This window comes from Artemia franciscana, chromosome 5 (genome assembly GCF_032884065.1).
Source record: "Artemia franciscana chromosome 5, ASM3288406v1, whole genome shotgun sequence".
NCBI lineage: Eukaryota > Metazoa > Arthropoda > Branchiopoda > Anostraca > Artemiidae > Artemia > Artemia franciscana.
This window is the reverse complement of record NC_088867.1, coordinates 59,200,735-59,222,431: the sequence shown is the minus strand read 5'-3', so window position 1 is coordinate 59,222,431 and position 21,697 is coordinate 59,200,735. Positions and strand designations below refer to the sequence as shown.

Sequence of the window (21,697 nt, the reverse complement as noted above, 5' to 3'; positions counted from 1 at the left end):
ATGCCGGATGACGAGACAGAACAAAAACACATCAGGGTATAGTTTGCTTAAAGTATTAAAAGAATTAGTAAACATTAAAAAAGAATAATTAGCTTAAAAAATATTTATATACATAATATAACTTAATGTTCCATTTCTGTATTATTAGGTTATCATGTTAAAACCATTTCTCGAACTTAAAATCCTCGTTAATTTTGCTTTTCTTTCGTTCTTTATTTTTATTTCTTGCTTCAACAGAAAATTAACTTCATTTCAATTTAGTCCTGTCTTAAGAGCGAGAACACCACTCCTAGTTTTTTTTTATTAAATTAACTTTATTGATGGCTTGGGAGCCCCGCATTATTCCAATGTAAGGCTCTTGTGTTTCAGCAGTCGTTCTTAAAGAACTGGGGGAAAGTTGAACTTTAGAATAAAGAGTTAGGAGTAGAGCAGAGGAAGCCCCCCCCCCCGCATATTCAGAATAGTTTGTGTTTGTTTTAAGTTCAACTGTTTACCCCTATTTCCCAGTTGAAAGAAAGTTTTTTTTTTGTATTGACTGATTTGTATTGTTGTTGTTGTTTTTTTTATTTGTTTGTATTTTCTGTTGACTGCTCCAACTCCTATGTGGAGTGTTGAGGGAGCCTAAACACGAAAAAAGGATTTTAGAACACCAAGGGAGAGAGGGTTTCCCTGTGTACAGGTACATACATATTCAACTTGGTTTGACTGAATAAAAAAGAAGACATTATCTGAGTTTTCATACTTTAATGTTCCATAACGCTTTGGCAGGATGTCCCGTCTACCTCGAAAATTATAAATATATATTTGTTGTTATGGTTTGGATCCCTGTGTTACACACATTCATGAACTCAGAAGAGGGTTCTGATAATAAACTTGTGTAAATAAACAGCTTCCTCCGCCCATCAAAAGAATGCAGTCCCCAAAGTTCAACCAATAGCAGAAGACGTATGAAAATTTCAAATAAACAACATACAAATTAGTGTCTACAAATATAATAGGGTATAATTGGGTATAAATAACTTTATTGATTGCGTGGGAGCGCTTAATGTTTTAAAAAGAATCTTTTATAAAACACTAAAAACTTTAGCGTAACGAGCGAAGGGTAAAGGGGGTGCCCCCCTCATATACGGAATAATTTCTATTCATTCAAGTTTCAAAGTTGCTCCTTACTTTCAATTGAAAAAAACTAGTCTTTTCATTTAATTTTCGATCGTTTTTCCCAGGGGGAAATCCCAGGCCAAATAGGTAGAAAATGTCAAATGAATCATCTTAGTTAATTCAAGCATCAAGATAATAAATGTATTTATTTATCTTTTATCTTAAATTGACTTGAATGGAATTTTTAATAACCGGTGAATCACCTTAGTTAAGTCAAGCATTAAGATAATAAATGTCAACAAAAATGAACTAGTTTGGACTTTAGAATCATCTGTGAATCACCTTAAGTCAAATCACCTTAAGGTAAGTGAATCACCTTACTTAACTCAAGCATTAAGATAACAAATGTCAATATTAATTTTTTATCTTTAATGGGCTTTTCAGGAACGAATGCGCCACCAATTGCAACTTCGGCCCTCTTTGGCAAAACCACAATTTGGTGTCACGCAATGGCAGAAAAATACTAATTTCTTCTGGCATAATCTTTTTAGTCACCGAAAAAGAACATTGAACTTTTAATTTCTGGTCGAATGAGCCCTTTCTCCATTGTCTAGAACCACCATTTCGATCCAATCACCCCTGGAAAAAAAACAGAACAAAAATTAAATAGAAACTGGAAACGTCTAATGCAGAGTTTTCTGATACGCTGAATTTGATAGGGAGATTCTAATAAAGATCACTTGACATTTTTGGTTTTTTTCCTCTTTTTCCTTTTTTTCTCAGGCGAATTTCCTTAGCCTCATAGCTTTTGATGAGTAATATGAGACTTAATGAATTTTATATATTTGAAGTCACCATGAAAAGCTAAGAGGTTTTATAGATTAATTGTAATCAAGATTCCCTCGTATTAGAGTTTCTATTACTATTGGACACAGTTGCTCCTTACTTACAGTTCGGTTCCATGAACTATTCGACAACAATGAAAAAAAAAACTTGAAAGCTAAAAAAACGGAAAGTTAAGCATTAATTTTTGTACCTGTAAATGAGTCTTCCAGTAGCCCTGTTGCCAGAATCTGTAGCCATCCATTTCTTTTCTGCTCTCACAGAATGGTGTATAGCCATAAGGGGCGCCTCCCAAATCGAAGTCACGCAGTTCGGTCATATCCGCTCTCACAACTTGATCCGCATCCACAAAAATAATCTTTTTCACGTCCAAGGGAAATAGTACATCAAGGAAAAGGATTTTGTAGCCCCAAATTATCCTTTGTTTTTCCGTCTGTTGGTTCAGCCACCGAGGCCATTTATACTGGACAAGTTCATATTGAAACCCATATTTCTTAGCCATGTAAGGCAGAAACTGCTTGAAAGATGGGGAGAGGTAGTTTTTCAAAAACCAGAACTTCACTGGAGTTTTAGCATTTTTCAACACACTAAGCATCATAATCCTCAGAAGGCGTTCATACAAGTGACCTGAGGCAAGAGAAAAAATGTTTAAAGTTTCATCAGGTGACTCAGAAGTAGAACTTGAAAAAGTATTTGCTAAGGAGCTCCATAGCCCACCTCTGTCCTCCTCGCTTTCAAGAAGATCCTCATCTTCTTTGCCCGACTTCTTCTGTACCTTAAGTTTCAACAAATGCGACTTGAAAGACGTAATAAGAATAACATTATCATGGAAGTCTGTAGCTAGAGCTCCCTCAGCCTGTGTAATTGTATATAAATCATCTGATCTTCCATCTCTCAACTTCAACAAAAACATTCCCGGGTTAGCTTTGAGCTGAAAATAACCAAGGTTCGCCATCACGATCGTATCAAATGCATTAGGTTTTGTCTCGGTGCCAAGAACCAGCTGCAGCCCTCTTGGAGGCGACCCACTAGGCTGCTCAAAGCACTGACCTTCTAACAGCAAATACTCCAGTTCAAACTCACTATGGACCCCACCTTCAATATCAGCTAGTTTTATATTATCAAGATCGTGAATAGATTCTACAGCTTCTACAAGCCAATTATCAGGTACATGCATATTTAAGGTGAGGAGAGGTGTAGCTTTTGGCAACGAAAAAACGGCTGAAGGCCCAAGAAATGTTTTACCTTTTTCATTGAACTCCATCTTTGGTTCAAGCACATATCTATAAAAGCTTTTAAGTGGAATTTGACTGTGCTTAGGTACACAATTGAAAAATATTTGAATATCAGCATTGAGCACTTGACTCAAGGAAACTAAAATAGCAGACAGTTTTTGAGCCCCTTGGGTCAAAGGATCTAAAATCACATTCAAATGAAAAATGGGCAAATCCAAACGTGGGGCACTAAAGTATAGCGCACTGTGCTTCTTCAAAAGTTCACTCATGTCATACCGCTTCCTTGTAGTTGGATTTTGCGCCACAATGGCATAGCTTTTAAAGATGAGGTTGCTTATTGTCGGCGAAGAATAATCTCCAAGTTTGAAATAAATTTGAGTTGCTGGCCCAACCAAGATCTTCATTACAAGTTCTAAATCCCCCACTGTAAACTGTTCATTCCCATGAAAGGGACCGAATATTTTTCCATTTGCAATAATTCCCCGTGTTCCCAAGTCCCATTTAAGAACCCGCTCTACAAATAAGCGATCACAATGAGCCACCTCTGACACATGTTCATATTTTAATTCCAAATCAGCCATACCTGGGATGTCGGAAATTTTCTTAGCACCACTTTCAAGAGCTTTTGAATTGCTTGGCTTCAAAATAGCCTCAACAAAAGGGATCCATTTATCTTCAGTAGCAAAGTCCATAATCGTTTCATACAAATTTGCAATAGACACAGAATCCTCTAAATCAATCTTTCCATTATGAATGACACCAAGTCTCATATTTTTTGATCTCTTTACATAACTGATATATTCACTTAATGATTCGCGGTTATCAGCAGTAGAAAGGTCTGTGACAATCCAAACAGTAACAGGGCAATAACTAACGTCCTTACAACCGTTAATATATTTCATATGCTCAAGCATGCTGGCGGATACATCTCTCTCATCAATTTCTTGAATACTGGTGGCACACATTCTAGGCAAAGGAGTTCCGTCAACTTGAAGAAACTTTGGCTCCGCCTTCAAAATGTGATTGTTAAACCGAGATACGACACTTGGTTGACTCATCAAGAAATCAAGTATATTATCACTATCTTTGATTTCTCCTTTCATAACAGCTTTTGTCAAGAAATTCATTGTTTTCATTATCTCCATAATTACGGCCTCTTCAAACTCACCAGCTTCCAGGCTTGACTTTTCCAGTGGCTTCCCATTGAATAGTACCTAAAAGAAGTCAAGAAATTAAAAAAATTGAAAATTATCTTTTCAACAAACAATTTTCACAACAAAATAATGTTCAACAAATTCAACAAAACAATTTTCCCTCTCTCTAATTCTGCTGCTGTAAAAACTTTTAGGGGAAATCTCGACCGTCTCCGAAATACCAAGATTCAACTATTTTCTTAATTTCCAAAAAAAATCCCTTTTTTAACATTTTATTTTAAAAAATACCTCCTTCCCTTCCCATAGAGCTAAATTGCAAACGTTCTTACTAGTGGGATCATTTCGAAAATATCCTAAGAGACAAAATATACGAAATATGGATTTGATATCTTCAGTTTTTCAAAAAATGCAACCAGAAAATTAATGATGGCACGTTTTCAGAGGAGGGAGACTAAGGGCACCCCCCCCAAAAAAAAACGAAGAAATTTCACGAATTTACCCATACCTTCCGATATCTATTATGTAATTTGCATATTGTTAATGGCTGATTATCAGTAAGAAACGGCTTAAAAGGGCAAGCTAATAAAGCAAACAAAAGCAAAAAAAAATATATAAATGGAAAAAAATTCACCCAAGAGAGTAAATATTAATACCTATTCTGAAATCAAAAAACGATTGTGGTTACATAGCTGAGTTCCTTCAATTATCCCTTATTCAAGGTCGTAGTCATATTACAGTAGGCCTATAAGCGTTATTAAAAAATTAGGTTCGTTTCCTTCTTTTTCCCTTTACCTTCCAAACGAAAGCAATTTGTGGTTGTTTCCATTATTCTCATTAGAAGCTTCATCCATCGTATTTTTTTTTTCTAAAATGGGCTGTCTAGAAAATTATTTCGAGAATTAAAAGAAGTTCAAAGCATGGTAGCTTAAACAAATTATTAACAGTTAATTGCAAAAACTAAAAAAAAAATTAAATTGCCAAAAAATTAAAAAGCCAATTGAAAAATTCTTCAAGACTTCAGTATAAAATATATCCACGAGATTAGCATCATGACGCAGCTCAAGCTGACGCTAGCTCAGATACAGCTTGGAACTATGAATAATGAGAGACAAGTGCAGCAGATGACCCACAACTCTGGCTAAAAAAATGCCCCTTAAGAAGCAAAATTTTATGCATAAATGTTCAAATATTCAATTTAATTAGTTTTTTTCTAAAATTTTATCCTCTTAATTTTATTTAAACTTGTATTTATCTTTTTACTAAATTTTAAATAAATTCAAATAAATACATTTGGAGAAGGCATATATAAATAAATAAATGTAGGGACCATAGACCAAACTTTCGTCTCCGATAATACAGGCTGAAAAGGCTCGTGCCATTCTGCTTCAAACAAGATGCAACATGACCGGGTCAGGATTTACACATAGGCGCACTAAGCCCGGACATAGGGGCGCACAATGCCAAGGGGCGCAAAGAAAAACCCTGAGCACCTTTTTCTTAACAAATACTGGACTGATGTGATTTATCGTTAAAGTGCCAGGTGCACTTTGCTGCTGCACTGTCTACTAACAGAACAGTGATTTTAAAACAACACAGGATTTCCTTGGCCGCTTATAAACCGTCAGATGTTTCCCAAGATGAGAGCTTGGTATCACCTCTCTCTTACATTATGCTTGGCTCATCACTCATCAGTTGCCTTCTGCTCGGGGCTTCCACTATCCCCGAATTTTCAGGAATTTCCCTGTAAATCGCTTGGACCTAGGGGTGCCAGAAACGCTTGGGCCTAGGGGCACAAAAGACTTGAATTCGACCCTGAACATGACACCATTTCTGCTGAAAATAAGACAGATTGGGAAAAGAAAGGGATGTGAAAAATATTGACATATAATATACAAATCAATTATTAAATCAACATTAAATTATAAAAATATTTTTCAATGGTTTCTTTTAAGATGTAAATTCTTACTTTATTTAAATGAAATTTGATTTATTAAATTTCGTCTGGATTTTATTTATTTAAATTGAAAACGTTAACAACGTTTTTCAATAAAAAAAAACATTTATTAAATTTTTATTCAAACTTTATTCTCTAAAAGTACTTTTTAGTGTTTTGGGATTCCAGTCTATTAAGATACAAAATGCAGATGATCTAGAGTTGGCTATAATTGCGAAGTTAAACCTTACGTCAGATCAATTATAGCAGTGTACCAGCTACAGACAAGTCAAACATGGATTCTATTTTTAAAATAAATATCATTTGACTTTCTGTCTATCAAAATTAAGTATAGCCTATATCATTAAAGACTAACCTATGTAGCAATCTAATTTTTAATTGTCAAAAAAGTGTATAATCAGTGAGCCACCTATTGGCGACCGCAAAAATGACTACTGCAAGCTGCTAGTACGCAGATAAGATAGTTTCTTATGGAAAGATAGCCTGCTGATAGGGGCAAATCTGGAGCAAAATCTTGGGGGGGGGGTGAATTTGACAAGAACGCCAATAAGCAAAATCTTGGGGGGGTCCCACCCCTACAAATAGATCCGCCACTGCCTGCTGATAACAGGTATGTTATCTAACATTAAATAATTCTATGTTGTGAGCTAATATTTACCTGAGGTTTTTCTTTAATATCAGCTCGAGCCACAAATTCTTCTGCTAGTTTCCTCCCAACATCATATTCTGAATCTTCTTCAAAAACACTTTCCACGTCAGCATTCTTATATTTCTTCTTAAAAATATTCTTAACATTTTCAACTTCAATATTTTTGCTGCCCACTATTGAATAAAGATCAGTAATGAAACTCAAAGCAGTCTTCATATCATTGATTTCAGCAATGTAATTGAATGCATTTAGTATTGCCACTCCCGGGTCAGTGTCTCCAGAGGCTGTATCAGAGGAATTGACGGCAAAAACAAAACCAATTCGAATGGGAACACTATGCAACAGAAAGGATTCGGCAAATTTGACTAGTGGTCTAACATTAATATCGCTTGGATCAACAACAAAAATTAAGTGGTTCACATTTTTTCGGATGGATCTAATCATGCCTGGATAAGTGGGCCGTAGAAGTTCAGTGATGGTCGAAGGCCATCGAGTATACTGCACATCTAATTCTATGTCATTAACATATCGTACAGCCGAGTCGCGAATGTCAATTTGATACTCCTGATCATTATCCACTTTTAATAGAAGCAATTCGTGAATCTTGGAACCATTAATTCCAACTTTGTGAAATGCATCCATTAGCCTGAGCTCACCCTTAATATTATCAAATAATGTGAAAATATCTAAAGAATCAATGTCATGGTACTGACCATTCAAAAATAGAGCTGATTCACCAGGTGAAAGATTATACAAGTCTCGAAATAGGTCTTGATTTTTTTTCATTTCCTTCCGAAATTTCTCTGGTACTTTAGTCCTTATTAATGACCTGGCTTGAATTGGAAAATTCTGGGAAATTGTCATTAGGGTCTTGAGTTGTTCTTCCTTTGACGTTTCCAAAATTCTAGCAGCTGCTTGATTGCTCAAATCTTGAAGCTGCCAGACTTTCATTGGTGTGAAGTCAGAATTCTCAATCAACAATTCTGTCTTTAACTCTAGCAGCTTATCAGTTTTATCAGGATGTAGCTTATTCAGCTGCTCAAAGAGGAATCCTTCAACCTCATCTTCGTCTTTTAGCTTTTGCCCTATGTCTTCATATGTGGCATTTCCAATTACTTGGGAATCATCACTAGCTTTATACTCAGTTGACTTTATCTGCAGCTCAACCCCATACCCAGAGAGTCTCGTCCGTTCATGCGATGGATGAAATATATGATGTCTTAATACATAATCAACCCTTCCAACCCTTGCAAGAGCCCGCAAAACCTGATGAAAGACACCAAATTCAGGAGTTCCAATCTCACCATAGAGAATTGCAACAACAGGTCTTGATCTTCCTTCGGGTATTGAGGGCCCAGGATAAACATGATCAATAACAAATGTTTCAGCTTTGGGTATATCCTGAGCAATAGCAATAGCTCTATCTAGTTGATGATGATCACAAGTCCCAATTCCATTGATGTCCACGAATGTACTACATCCAACTGGATAATTCTTTTGACTTGCAATTTCATGATACATTGCTATTTTGGGGGAATAAGCCCTTATGGAAATACTAAATTTCAACAATTCTAATGTGTCTTTAGTAAGATAACGTCCAGCTTCACTTATAAGAAAATCATATTTTTCTTTATCACTCCATTCATGGTCATAATATCCAGCCTTACCAATGGAGTCAACAAATGACCAGAAAAACGATGGATCTTCATCATTCAAAAACTCACTTATCTCTAAGATTAGAGGATAATCTGGCCATTTAGTTTTTAAATAAGTTGATACTGGCATCAGAAATCCATTGGAACAAGGCAAATATACAAAACAAAATATACACGCCAAAAAACAAATTTTCATCTTGCTGAATTAACCTGAAAGAAAAAAAAACCATCAGTTAATACATATCTATAGGCTTCATATTTAATTTATATCCAACGAAAGGCTAACAAAGAAGCCGATAAAGGGAGCATTGCAGAAGCTAATGGTCATTAAATATAGTCAATTATATATTATTATCTCAATATAAATTCATCTCATTTATGCTCGAAATAGACAAAAAAAATTAATAATTCAGAATTTTATATACTTATATTACAAGAAAAGACCAAAATGTTTTATTATCTGGTGGTTTAAAACACAAATAATCATTAAGAATCAATTATTACAAATGATAATTGTCATCAGGAAAAAAAAACAAAGTGTCACAAGTACATGCAAAGGAGGAGATTTACCCTAAACACAAGCCTGGGAGCCCTATTGATCATACTCAAAAATAAACAAGCAAACATTACATTAAAAATCGCTTCATTCTTTTGAATTTGAAAAGTTTTGATTGAAAAGTTTTGGCAAAACTTTTTGAAAACATAATAAGACGAAATGAATCGAAGTTTATGGTGGACAGTTTTAATGCTCCCTATGAACTGTTGAATGGTCATACTGTTATTCACAATACTCTGATTTTATTTCATCTGCATAAAAATGTAATAAATTAGCAAATTACTTTTTTTGTAAGTACTTCTGCACTCTCACTTGGCCGGACTTCTTTTATCTTCGTTACTATGTAAACGATTTCTCAGTTTCTGAGGACTTACTGCTGCTTGGAGGCAAATTCGGTTCAATCAATAGGCCTATATGCAGTTTATACGAAGCTATTTATTATATCACATTTTTATTAATGATTTAATTATTATGTATTTAGTAACTTAGTTATTTTATTTAGTAATTTAGTTATTATAGGAAAATACAGACAACAATTTTTAGACAAATATTTACAGGTTCCATTTAAAATTTATTCATTTATATACAATACTGCTGAGGTGCAGACCAACTATAAAGATGATGGAGGAGCAATGGATATTTTTTCTTTTAAGGGGAGGGACTTGAAGCCTCAATGAATTCATTTTTATGTCTTAATTTTCAAGCTTCCTATCAGCCATCCAAATAAATATGGAAGGTGTAACTAAGCCCATAGTCTCCATTCATTTAAAGGAATACTACTACTAATAATAATAATTCACCGCAACACCAAGCCGCCTGAGGCCACCATAGCTACGCACGCTCCTCCAATCCAATCTACTCAAAGCCTCCCTCTTTACACCCTCCCAGGATGTTCCTATTTCCTTTGAATCTTTATTTATGACACTCTCCTAGTCATGACAAGGAAGACCTATTTAGCCCTAGAAGGTTGACCAAAAGGACAAAAAGGACAAAAGGACAAAAAGGACAATCTTTGGCAATCTGTCATCCTTCATCTGCAAAATGTGACCTAGCCATCTCTACCTTTCTTTCATTATAGCCCTAGAAACCGGGATTGAATTACATTTTTCGTACAGCCTGCTGTTTGAAATACGGTCAGTCAGCCGGGTACCCAGAACAATGCATAGGCAATTTCTCTGGAAAACATCTAGGAATGGAACATCCGCTTTTTGGAACACCCATGCTTCAGAGCCATACTTGACCACTGTAACTTCTAATATTCTAATCTTGGTTTGCAGACTTATCTTTAAAGGAATATATTTGACTAACTATATAATATAGATTTTAGGGGACACCTCTCCTTTTAATGTGCAAAAATTTGGAGTTTAAAATAGGATATTAAATTCCCAGGTTTAAATTTGCAGAGTAAAGAGGCAAAGGGAATCACACACGAATATGTCAAACAAGCCCATGCTCCCTTGAAAAATTTTAACGCAAATTGAATAGCTTGTTATATAAAAAAATTATTTTTAGCATTATCATCTCCCATAAAAACCACCTTTAGGAGTACACTTTTTTTCAGGGATTATTTTGTCCAATCAACAATTGTAAAACAGAACGAAGGCTCGTCCAAATAGTTTTCCTTTCTTTTATTCAAGGGCCCTTTTAAAGAGCCAAGCAATACCGAGCCTCAATTAACTACTATTTTCTGCAGAAAAATGTTTTTGCCCAATTTACTAATGAATGTCGTAAAACCAAAAAAAAAAATATGACTAAGCAGCCATTATTTTTTTATTAGTTTTTAAGGGCACATTCCCACATGATTATGCCTCTTTTTTTCTTTAGAAAATTACCGTACTGAATAACAAGTAGATAAATAACTAACAGAAATTGTTTTCTTTTTCAGCTATTTTTTTTTTGCTAGAAGTACTTAACCATCTGTAACTTGCGTTTTCTTAAAAATATATTAGATAACAAATATTGGATAACAGATATTTTGTTTTTATTTACCTAATGTCTTTAAAGTAACTGAAACTGGTAATTTTACCGTTTATTGAAAATTATCCATTAAGCGAATGTGCTTTAATGAGCACATTCATTCTCAAATTACTTTGATAAAGAGTAAAATTTTGAAAATGTGCATTCATATTCTTTTTAAGCTTTAACGTTGCTCTTTACTTTTATCTGAAAAAAGTTAAGATTTTTTCTAATCTAATACGCAATAAAGGGTTGATGTGAGAGTATGCAAACATCGCGAGATAAACACCAAAAATCTATCAATTTTTTTCTTACTAGATTCATTTATTTTCCCTTGTACACTGTGTATATGGAACATGCAATGTGTACAAGGGTGCCGGTCAAAATTTCTCAGTTACTAATTGAGGCATGGAAGGAGTACCTAATCGTTTAAATAGAATCTTCAATTAGACAGAGTCATGATGTTGTTTTTTTATTTAGTGCATAACTATTACAGTTTTGGGCTATTAGAGCAAGTTTTATTTCCTTTCAATTATCCAAATATAACATTACATAAGGCCTAAAACAATGAAAATAAACCCCCAAAAGAGAGTGGAGAAATGGCAATGCTTACGACAGTAATTGTATTTTTCTTGTATGACAAACAACCATTAACAAATCGTTGTTGTATCAATGGGTTTTAAGCCCCAGGCCCTCTCCCAAGGGTCAGGTGGGGGTGTATCTATATTTATCATCATTACAAATAACCAATCTTAAAAATTCAATAAAAAATATCAACGTTTCCAATCATCCACTGTAAACATAATGGGGATGTTGTCAATGTTACTTTACTGAGTTGATTAGGACAGTGGATGTGTGGTCAATTTTCAAAACAATTGCTTTTTCAGAAAATGTTTATAACAGATTCCGCTCAACGTTCTTATTAGACAGCTGTGCCGTTAGGTGTGAACAGCTGATGCTTTTTAACTGTCAAGACACAGCAAATCACATAAATTCCCTGACAAAGTCCTACTGCCATTATGCACTAAGTTAAGTAAGATAAGTTAGTTCCCGTTAAAGCAAGAACAAAGCGATATGGTAATTCTTTCGTCCCGGTTTTCGTCAAAATGTACAATAAGAGTTTGATTGATCTGTTTGATTTGCATTTACAAGTGTAGTTTGATTTTGAATGTGTTGTAAAGAAACACAAATCAGAGATAGCTGTCAAGTTTTGCTATTAAACCTGTCTACTACTACTATTACTACTACTGCTAATAAATCACTGCAGCACCAAGCCACATAAGGCTGAAATAATAGTCACACTCCCCCTCCACCACTAACAACGCAGCTTTTCGCAAATATTTTACCTATAAAGGTACCATATTAAAGTTTTTTCTGGAAGCTCCATTTAAACCATCATACTTCAGTATAATAAGTATACATACTAACATACTAAACTATAGACAGACATGGACACTATGGACAGACATTTTAAACTTTTACTATGTCCAAACTAGACAAAAAATTCCAAATCATATGGCCACAGCTACTAGACAGCCACCTGGTCAGTACAGGCGGGTCTATCCATAATCCTAGTATCAGTCTTCCAGTGAAATCTGAGAAACAAGAGTGACCTGCTAGAAGCAAAATATCTGGGCCAACCAGACAAAAAGATGTTGCCTTTTCTCAGGCCAGGGTTAGTAGCAGTCTATTATACAGGTCATCTACATCATTGCAATAAATCTTCAAACAATTGCAAATTACAAAAAAGCAAATTGTTATTGTCAGGCTGGTCAAATATACAAGTACACAAGACCTGATAGATTCCTACCACATATTATTATTTATTTTTTTCCTTAAAACGCAGAAATTATTCCGTATATGAAAGGGGTTGTCCCCTCCTCAACGCCCCGCTCTTTACGCTAAAGCTTGACTCTTTGTCACGACTCTACTTTTTAAAACAATTTAAAAGCTTTAGCGTAAAGAGCGAGGCGTTGAAGAGAGCATTAAAATGCGATTCTTTTGATGTAACTATTGATATCAAAATTCCGTTTTTTAGAGTTTCGGTTACTATTGAGCCGGGTTGCTCCTTACTACAGTTCGTTACCACGAACTGTTTGACAGAATGGATGATTTTAAAGAGCTGAGAAAGGGTCCTTTCCAATGTAAATTTTGAAGTTTGATTGACTGCTTAAGTGATGAAACCAATCAGAGAATATCCAACAAAACTTTTCAAATCCTTTGCACTCCTGAACAAGCATGCAACTATGGTATCAGGTCAAATAACTGACAAGGATGAAATACACTTCTAGAAGCAACACGACTTGTACGTCTTCTAGGCCAGGGCCATAAATTAAGCAGTAAGCCTACTTTGTAGGGTATCAAGGCTTTATAGATTGATTTAGAAGGAACGTAGGCGTGTTATACACTGTTGGAATCAGGATCATACAAAGGTCTATTCTACATAATTGTAGAAACAGGGCCCCAAACAACCCATACATCAAAAAGCTTTTTATTAAGTGTTTTGAAGTCACTAGTTGCAAACATGGCTAAAATAAAAATTTTAGCAACATAATTGTTTGCAGCCCCCTAGATATGATACCAAGTTAGGAAAATATCCATTTAAAAAATTGATAAACTTAAGTAGAGTGTGTATGTTATGCCTTGTATAGTAGTTATAATCATATGGCCCAGTAGCCCAAACCTCCTCCCCTATAACTTCATAAGGATAGGCAAATTACACCTCTTCTGACTCCTGATAGATCAAGAATCAGTTAGGATTTGTCTTAAATGACAAGATAATAGTCCCACACTAAAATAAAATAAAAACATGTTTCAAATGGTATCTGATTATAGGTCTGAGTCAAAGATTTAGAGGGTATTTTCATCTGCATCATTGAGGTCCCTAAAGTATGGACCTGACCCTTCCCCCAATTTCAGAAGTACATAGATGTAATACCTTTTTCAGCTAATGGCTGTTCAGGGATCCTTAAGCAGCTTATCTTAAATAATCGACTAACTCAACTAAACAAAGAACGGTAGGTAGTCTACCCACCTCGAACATGGTGGTTGATTTAATGCCAAAGTTGGTATTTAACTTCCCAACACCATAATTGCAAGTTTGGGACAAAAGTTGCAAGATATAGAATGTGAATTTAGCAAACGACTTTAAATTTTCACTTCAATCAGCATGGAAGGATTTTTTGGTCTCTAAAATGTTATTTTTGTATGAATGAAGGACTCACAACAGGATCCGAGAGCCAACCCCTTCCCCGCCTTTAGAAATGCATAATCTTGTTCCCCTTTGATTCCTGATTATCCAGTATTTATCCAGTAAATGGCATTTAATGATCAAATAATTATCCCAAACACACAGTTCATGCATGGTGTTTCATTTCATTCAAAGTCGGTACTTAATAGTTCTTGAAATGGGCTAAAATTATCATCCTGGTATCCTAAAACAAGATATATATAATCTACACAGTCAGCAAACAGCAACTAATTTCCATAAGTTTCACAAATGGAATGGATAAATGTAATTTCTATCCTGACCACTACTATTAAGACCACTACTACTAAGATATATATAATCTACACACTCAGCAAATAGCACTTAATTTCCATAAGTTTCACAAATGGAATGGATAAATGTAATTTCTATCCTGACCACTACTACTAAGACCACTACTACTAAGATATATATAATCTACACACTCAGCAAACAGCAACTTTCCATAAGTTTTACAAATGGAATGGATAAATGTAATTTCTATCCTGACCACTACTACTAAGATCACTACTACTAAGATATATATAATCTACACACTCAGCAAACAGCAACTAATTTCCATTAGTTTCACAAATGGAATAGATAAATGTAATTTCTATCCTGACCACTACTACGAAGATATATGTAATCTACAAACTCAGCAAACAGCAACTAATTCCCATAAGTTTCACAAATGGAATGGATAAATGTATTTTCTATCCTGACCACTACTACTAAGACCACTACTACTAAGATATATATAATCTACACACTCAGCAAACAGCAACTGATTTCCATAAGTTTCACAAATGGAATGGATAAATGTAATTTCTATTCTGACCACTACTACTAAGACCACTACTACTAAGATATATATAATCTACACTCTCAGGAAACAGCAACTAATTTCCATAAGTTTCACAAATAGAATGGATAAATGTAATTTCTATTCTGACCACTACTACTAAGATATATATATAATCTACACACTCAGCAAACAGCAACTAATTTCCATAAGTTTCACAAATGGAATGGATAAATGTAATTTCTATCCTGACCACTACTACTAGGACCACTACTAAGAAATATATAATCTACACACTCAGCAAACAGCAACTAGTTTCCATAAGTTTCACAAATGGAATGGATAAATGTAATTTCTATTCTGACCACTACTACTAAGACCACTACTACTAAGATATATATAATCTACACACTCAGCAAACAGCAACTAATTTCCATAAGTTTTACAAATGGAATGGATAAATGTAATTTCTATCCTGACCACTACTACTAATGTAAGCGCAAACTAGTAATACTACTTTTACCATCCTACCCCTAAGATGCCACATTTTTCATTGCACAACTACAACTTTCAGGACTACAACTACATCTCCTAGTTATGGTAGTAATACTGTCACAACTACAGCTGTTAAAACCTGTGGTCCAATCACTCCTACTGCTTCCATCATTATCGTATTTACTATTACTGCTACCATACTTAAAAAAATGCAGCCACAACAAAATGTTTCCAATGAGACCCATAGATATACTGCCCATTTGGAGGGGGGCCGTCCTGGACGTGTTCTGGATTTTTGCTGTAAAGTAATTTTAAATCTACTCTTATATTTTGAGAAAATCTTGTTAAAATAAAATAAGACCCAAAATATAAACTCCTTATAACTTTTTTCAAAACAAATATACATTCCCAGAGACACTGATCAATTTCAAGGAAATATCTTGGGATTTTGAAATGGGGAAATAAGAAATCCCAACTATGAGTGACATCTTAGATTAGGGGCTTTATAGAATAAACATCTTAATAAATAAAAGTAGTACCATTAGATTTTGTATTTTATACACTTCATGGTTTTAAGTTTTACAATCAATCCCTAGCCCCCCCCCCCTATTACAATGATATAAACAGTGGAATAAAGAACAGACAAAATTGTTTTTTAAACAACCACAGATTCAAGGTCTTGGAAATATGGTAATTGACTAATGCTAATATCTGACAGCCATTCCTTTGCTACAGAACTTTTCCAAAAACTTAATCCATGTTTTAAATTTTGTTTTATTTTACAGTAACAAAGCAGAAGAAAAAGCAAAAATCTACATAAACACAAATACAGAATAGGCCTACAAATAGAAGAAGGATAGTTCTTTGTTAAAAGTGAGCAAAACCCAGAAATATATTGGCCTAAAACTGAACCACTATAAAAAAAAATAATAATTTTACACACAACTTTAATTATATTTTTCTCTATTACAACAGTATTTGAGTAATCAGTTCTAATTTTCAACCTAGAGATGGAAAGTAGCTGTGAACGGAAAGAATCTAAAAAAGTAGTATGTTAATGTTAATATCAAACCACCAGAAAGATAAGAAAGAAGGGATGGAGTTTCTTTTCAAAAAAGGGAGAGGGGGAAGAGGAACAGGAACCAAAAGAAAATCATGTACATTTTCAACATTCAGGTAAAGGCTAATATGTGCAAACCTTTCATTATTTAACTTGCCGACTTTGGGAGACTTTGTTTTGATTTACCTATAACTAGTATAGGCTGGGTACAAAATGTTGGCTAAATTAAAAAAATAAAAATAGCTCAAGGTACAGTATATTCAGAAGTATTCAAGCAACTTCTAATTTGAAGAAATCAAACAGTTTGTGGGGTGTATAGAATTCCTTGTTCTTATGGAAAGTTTTATATTGGTAGAAATCACAAACAATTTATTGAGAGATTTATTGAACATTGCAACTCACTAGAAAAAAGACCTACAATTAAACAAGCCTTCTGAAACTTCTGTTTCACCCCTGGCTGAACATACATTCTTTCATCCTGAACATTTTATATAATTTAATGAGGCCACGACTATTTCTAACAATAAGGGTTTTTCTTAGTGGACAAGAGAGGCTATAGAAATAAAAAAAAACATATGTTTACTAATCTTTCAATAAATAGGGAAATGGGAAATTTAAATATTGATCCAATTTATGATTGTCTTTTGAAAATGAGCCAATAGTCAATAAGGGAATTAAGATTTTACAAAATCACCATGGGACCAGATTACCTACTCAATAAAAAAGAGTTGCTTCAATATGAACAAGCAAAAAGATTATTTCGCAACAGAATAGTTCTCTTAGTTTCAATTTTATATTTTTTCCTCAGTTGCTTTGATGTTCTCATTGAAGTAACTCTAATAGCTTCTTTTCTCTATGTGGATTAGTTGCAGCAATTGTATTTATTAATATTGGTGGTGGTTTTATTTGTTTTTAATTTAGTGTTTTTCTTTTCTTTTTGTGTTGTGCTGAGGATGTCTAGTTAGCATACAGGTGAAATATCTGCATTGTTTTAGTTTTTCATGTTTTCTCTCTACTGACTGCAATCTTGTTTGATTTTTTTTCATGGAGTTTTATATCTCTGTTATTTATAGAAATATTAATAATATTAAAGAATAAAGAATGCAAAAACTAAAAATGATTAACCGAATCAAAGGACTTGGAAATATTGAGCACACAAAAGTAAATAGGCCAATTATATTTATTACGAGAAGCACTCTGAAGAATAGAAGGCAGAATACCATGGGCATGGCTGCAACTACTAGATTGAAACCACTGTAGATAGATCGATTGGGACTACTGAAGAATAGAAAATAGAATACCATGGTCATGGTTGCATCTACTAGATTGAAACCACTGTAGATAGATTGATTGGAACTACTGAAGAATAGAAAATAGAATACCATGGTCATGGTTGCATCTACTAGATTGAAACCACTTTAGATAGATAGATTGAAACCACTGTAGATAGATAGATTGAAACCACCGAAGAATAGAAGGTAGAATACCATGGGCATGGTTGCATCTACTACATTGAAACCACTGTAGATAAATAGATTGAGACCAGTAAAGAGTAGAAGGTAGAATACCATGGGCATGACTGCATCTACTAGATTGAAACCACTGAAGAATAGAAGGTAGAATACCATGGACATGGTTGCATCTACTACATTGAAACCACTGTAGATAAATAGATTGAGACCAGTAAAGAGTAGAAGGTAGAATACCATGGGCATGGCTGCATCTACTAGATTGATACCACTGTAGATAGATAGATTGAAACTACTGAAGAATAGAAGGTAGAATACCATGGACATGGTTGCATCTACTACATTGAAATCACTGTAGATAGATAGATTGAAACCACTGTAGATATATATATATTAAAACCACTAAAGAATAGAAGGTAGAATACCATGGCCATGGCTGCATCTACAACATGGAAACCACTGTCGATAAACAGATTGAAACCAGTAAAGAGTAGAAGGTAGAATACCATGGATACCTGTCTCAACCACCAGACAAAGCTGGACCAAGATGCAACTACTCCAGAGAACATACAAACATAGGCAACATTAGATTTTTTTTTTTCATTGGTAGTCACACGTATGGTAGAGGAAAATAATTAGTATGGCTATACTAATACAAAAGGCAAAGATAACATTGGTTTAAAAATGGAAAGAAAAACAAAGAATGAATTTAAAATGATAATCAATATGAAAATACGTTTTATTTGAACAATGCTATAACATGATGACATTTGATTAGGATATTTTGGGCTTTGCATTGATATTTCAGTTCTTTAGTTTTGTCAATTTTTTCTCAAAGGTAAATTATACGGTTGGCATGAATGCAGAAATGCAGATAAAATAAATTTTGTCACTTCCTTTCTTCACATATGTTTATTGATGTTGGTTTGATTTTTATTGTCTGTAGCACTGAGAAGCTCATTAAGAAGATAATCAAATATTTAAACTACTAAAACTAAAATAATTACTAGCTAGTTTATTTTCCTTAATAGGGATTTCTGTTCATTTCTTGATTCTTAAGTTTCACTTTGTAATATGCAGGTGTGCAGAAAAAATATTGTAAAAATTGTTCAAGGGGGAAGTCCTTACAGCTAGCTTCCAAGTTCAGGTCTTAACACTCAAGCCAAATTCAATGGATTAGTCCTAGTTCCCAACAAGAATTTTTGTAATGTTTGAGGAAAATGGAGTAACAGTCTTACAGAAACAAAACAACACCTAGCAAAGGAGTGTAAGGTTGGATAAATGCAGGCTTGACTGCTTATAAGCCTTTTCTGCCATAAAAGACTAAGTTTCACTGAAAAATTCACTGCTGCCTTGAACAAACTTTGAAACATGCATCAAACGCTTGTGCCAGGTAAGCAGCTTTTTACCAGCAAAACCAATGGTATATGCAAAAGAATAAATTTAAAACGAAAAAACAAACAGTAAAGAAGAGAGAAATGAGGATAATACAAGCCAGGGGAAAATGTAGATTACAATACAAATATTTCAGTCGAGACCTCTGCTTGACTGTCCTCAGTGTACAATAATAAAATAAAAACTACTGATAAAAATCCAGATAATATAAAAACCTAACCTTAAAACAAACGCAAAAACTAAAATATGAACACCCTCTCAGAGTAATGGCGAAAGGATAACTGACTAAAAATACAATACTGAATGGCAATTCAATTTTTCAATTTATACAGAGCATTTTTTAAAATCAAATTGCTTCTCAGGTAAAATGTTATCCACAGATTATGTGATAATATATTACCTTTCTATTCTTCTGCCAGCATGGAAAGTCAAAGCCCTTATACTGCAGTGAACAAAGAGGATTTTTTATTCTGGAGATTAGTTGGCTTCTTCATTTAAAAAACAACACCTTTTTAATACCTGCCACAATAAACCCAAATTCAAAGGCAAAAATATTGTTATACTTTATATTCTTTAAATAAGGATCCAATATCAAGAAAGGCATCCAACTTTTAGCTTTAATGTTTGATTTCAATGCACTTCATATTCTTCTACAGGCTTCAAACAAGAAATAATACAATAACAATATTCAATGTTCTTTATCTCTTTCATTAATGGGCAAAGAAGAATGCAAGAAATGGTAAGGAACATGGACTGTAGATGATAAATTAGCTAGAGCAGAAATACATTTTATGGTACCATGTCAGCTCTCTTCCAGTCATTCATAGTAAGCTACTTGTTGTTTCTAAAAGCCATAGAAGAATTTTTCTGAACACTGAATGACAGTGGCAAATTACCTCAATTTGCCCTTTAGAGTGAAATAATGTCCAATACTGGATCTGTTAAGCTCTGTTGTTGAGAAGGTAACTACTTTACATAACACTTTACACAAAATATATAATAAAGAGGGTTGCAACAGTATTTACACCCCAGTGACAGACCTTCCAATTAAGAGAATACTAGGATAAGTGCAATTTAATTCCACCTGATAACAGTGACAACAGAAAGGTATGATCAAGGGGACCAATCTTCTGTAATTTTGAGTAGATACTGGAGTGCAATGTCAATTTCTGATAGAGTATGCAAGTTGGTTGGGTTTGACAAGCAGCATCAGAAGCTCAGTTCAACACCTTTATATACATATACATATTAATAACTATTATGAGACACAAATGATTGGCAACTCTGGTTGTATCTTGAAGGTTTGGCCTCCCATTTTTTTTATCGAATCTAATGAAAACTTTGGCTGTGGTTGGAGGCACAGTCTCCTTGCTTAAACAGTTCCAATCAGTGATGACTATTAGGCTAAAAAAAAAAGTCTTGTCCAATTCTGTGGTTAACTACGAGCTATGAAGCTTTTTATAATGATCTTTTGTATGTCTTTCTTTAGGCAACTGAGTAAAGAGCTTAATCATGACTGAGGTACTTGTATGAAACACCCCCTATCTAATATTCTTCATAAGTAGAACCTATGTTTCTCTGATGCTCAATCCTAATGAAATATATCAAAGTAAGATAAAAGTATAATACTTTAGAAATAAATCTGGGCTATATATTTACACATTAGGGGGGGGGGGGTAAAGTATAGTGGGTATGCATGCATAATGTGTTAGATCCAAATATTCTGCATATTATGTAATAAGAATTGTTTTCTAGCTTTACACTGCCCAACTGGTTTTGCTTAGTGTAGCATTTGACTATTTATAGTTTATTATAAAACCAAGCACCTAGAACAAATACAAAATATAAGCACAAGCAAGCAATGTTATAAATATAAGCACAAGCAAGCAATGTATAAGCACAAGCAATATAAGCATAAACAAGCGGGTCAGTCCATAATGCTGCATCTCCCTTCTTTTCATGAAAGGCGGTCTGCCTACAAATCCGGCCTAACCACTCTGCCGCTGCGGGTGTGCGGCATCACCTTTGATGTAGTGGTAGGGGATTTAGTCCCTGTGGCTGGGCAGTCGGGAGCGGCATTTTCAGGCGTAGGAACGATGGTTGGTGCGACAAGGGGTGGGTCAGAA

At 34.3% G+C, this 21,697-nt stretch overlaps 1 protein-coding gene across 3 annotated transcripts in view; it reads right to left on the bottom strand.

Moving 5' to 3' along the window:
- Positions 1 to 21,697, bottom strand: part of LOC136027655 (UDP-glucose:glycoprotein glucosyltransferase 1-like) — a 41,814-nt gene that overhangs the window by 7,538 nt on the left and 12,579 nt on the right. For all 3 annotated transcript variants that reach the window (XM_065705085.1, XM_065705086.1, XM_065705084.1), the window contains 2 exons: positions 6,943 to 8,798; positions 2,135 to 4,390 (listed from right to left, as the gene is read on the bottom strand). In XM_065705085.1, coding sequence (XP_065561157.1) covers positions 2,135 to 4,390; positions 6,943 to 8,784 — 4,098 coding nt within the window. In that variant the 5' untranslated portion in view covers positions 8,785 to 8,798. The remainder of the gene's footprint in view (positions 1 to 2,134; positions 4,391 to 6,942; positions 8,799 to 21,697) is intronic.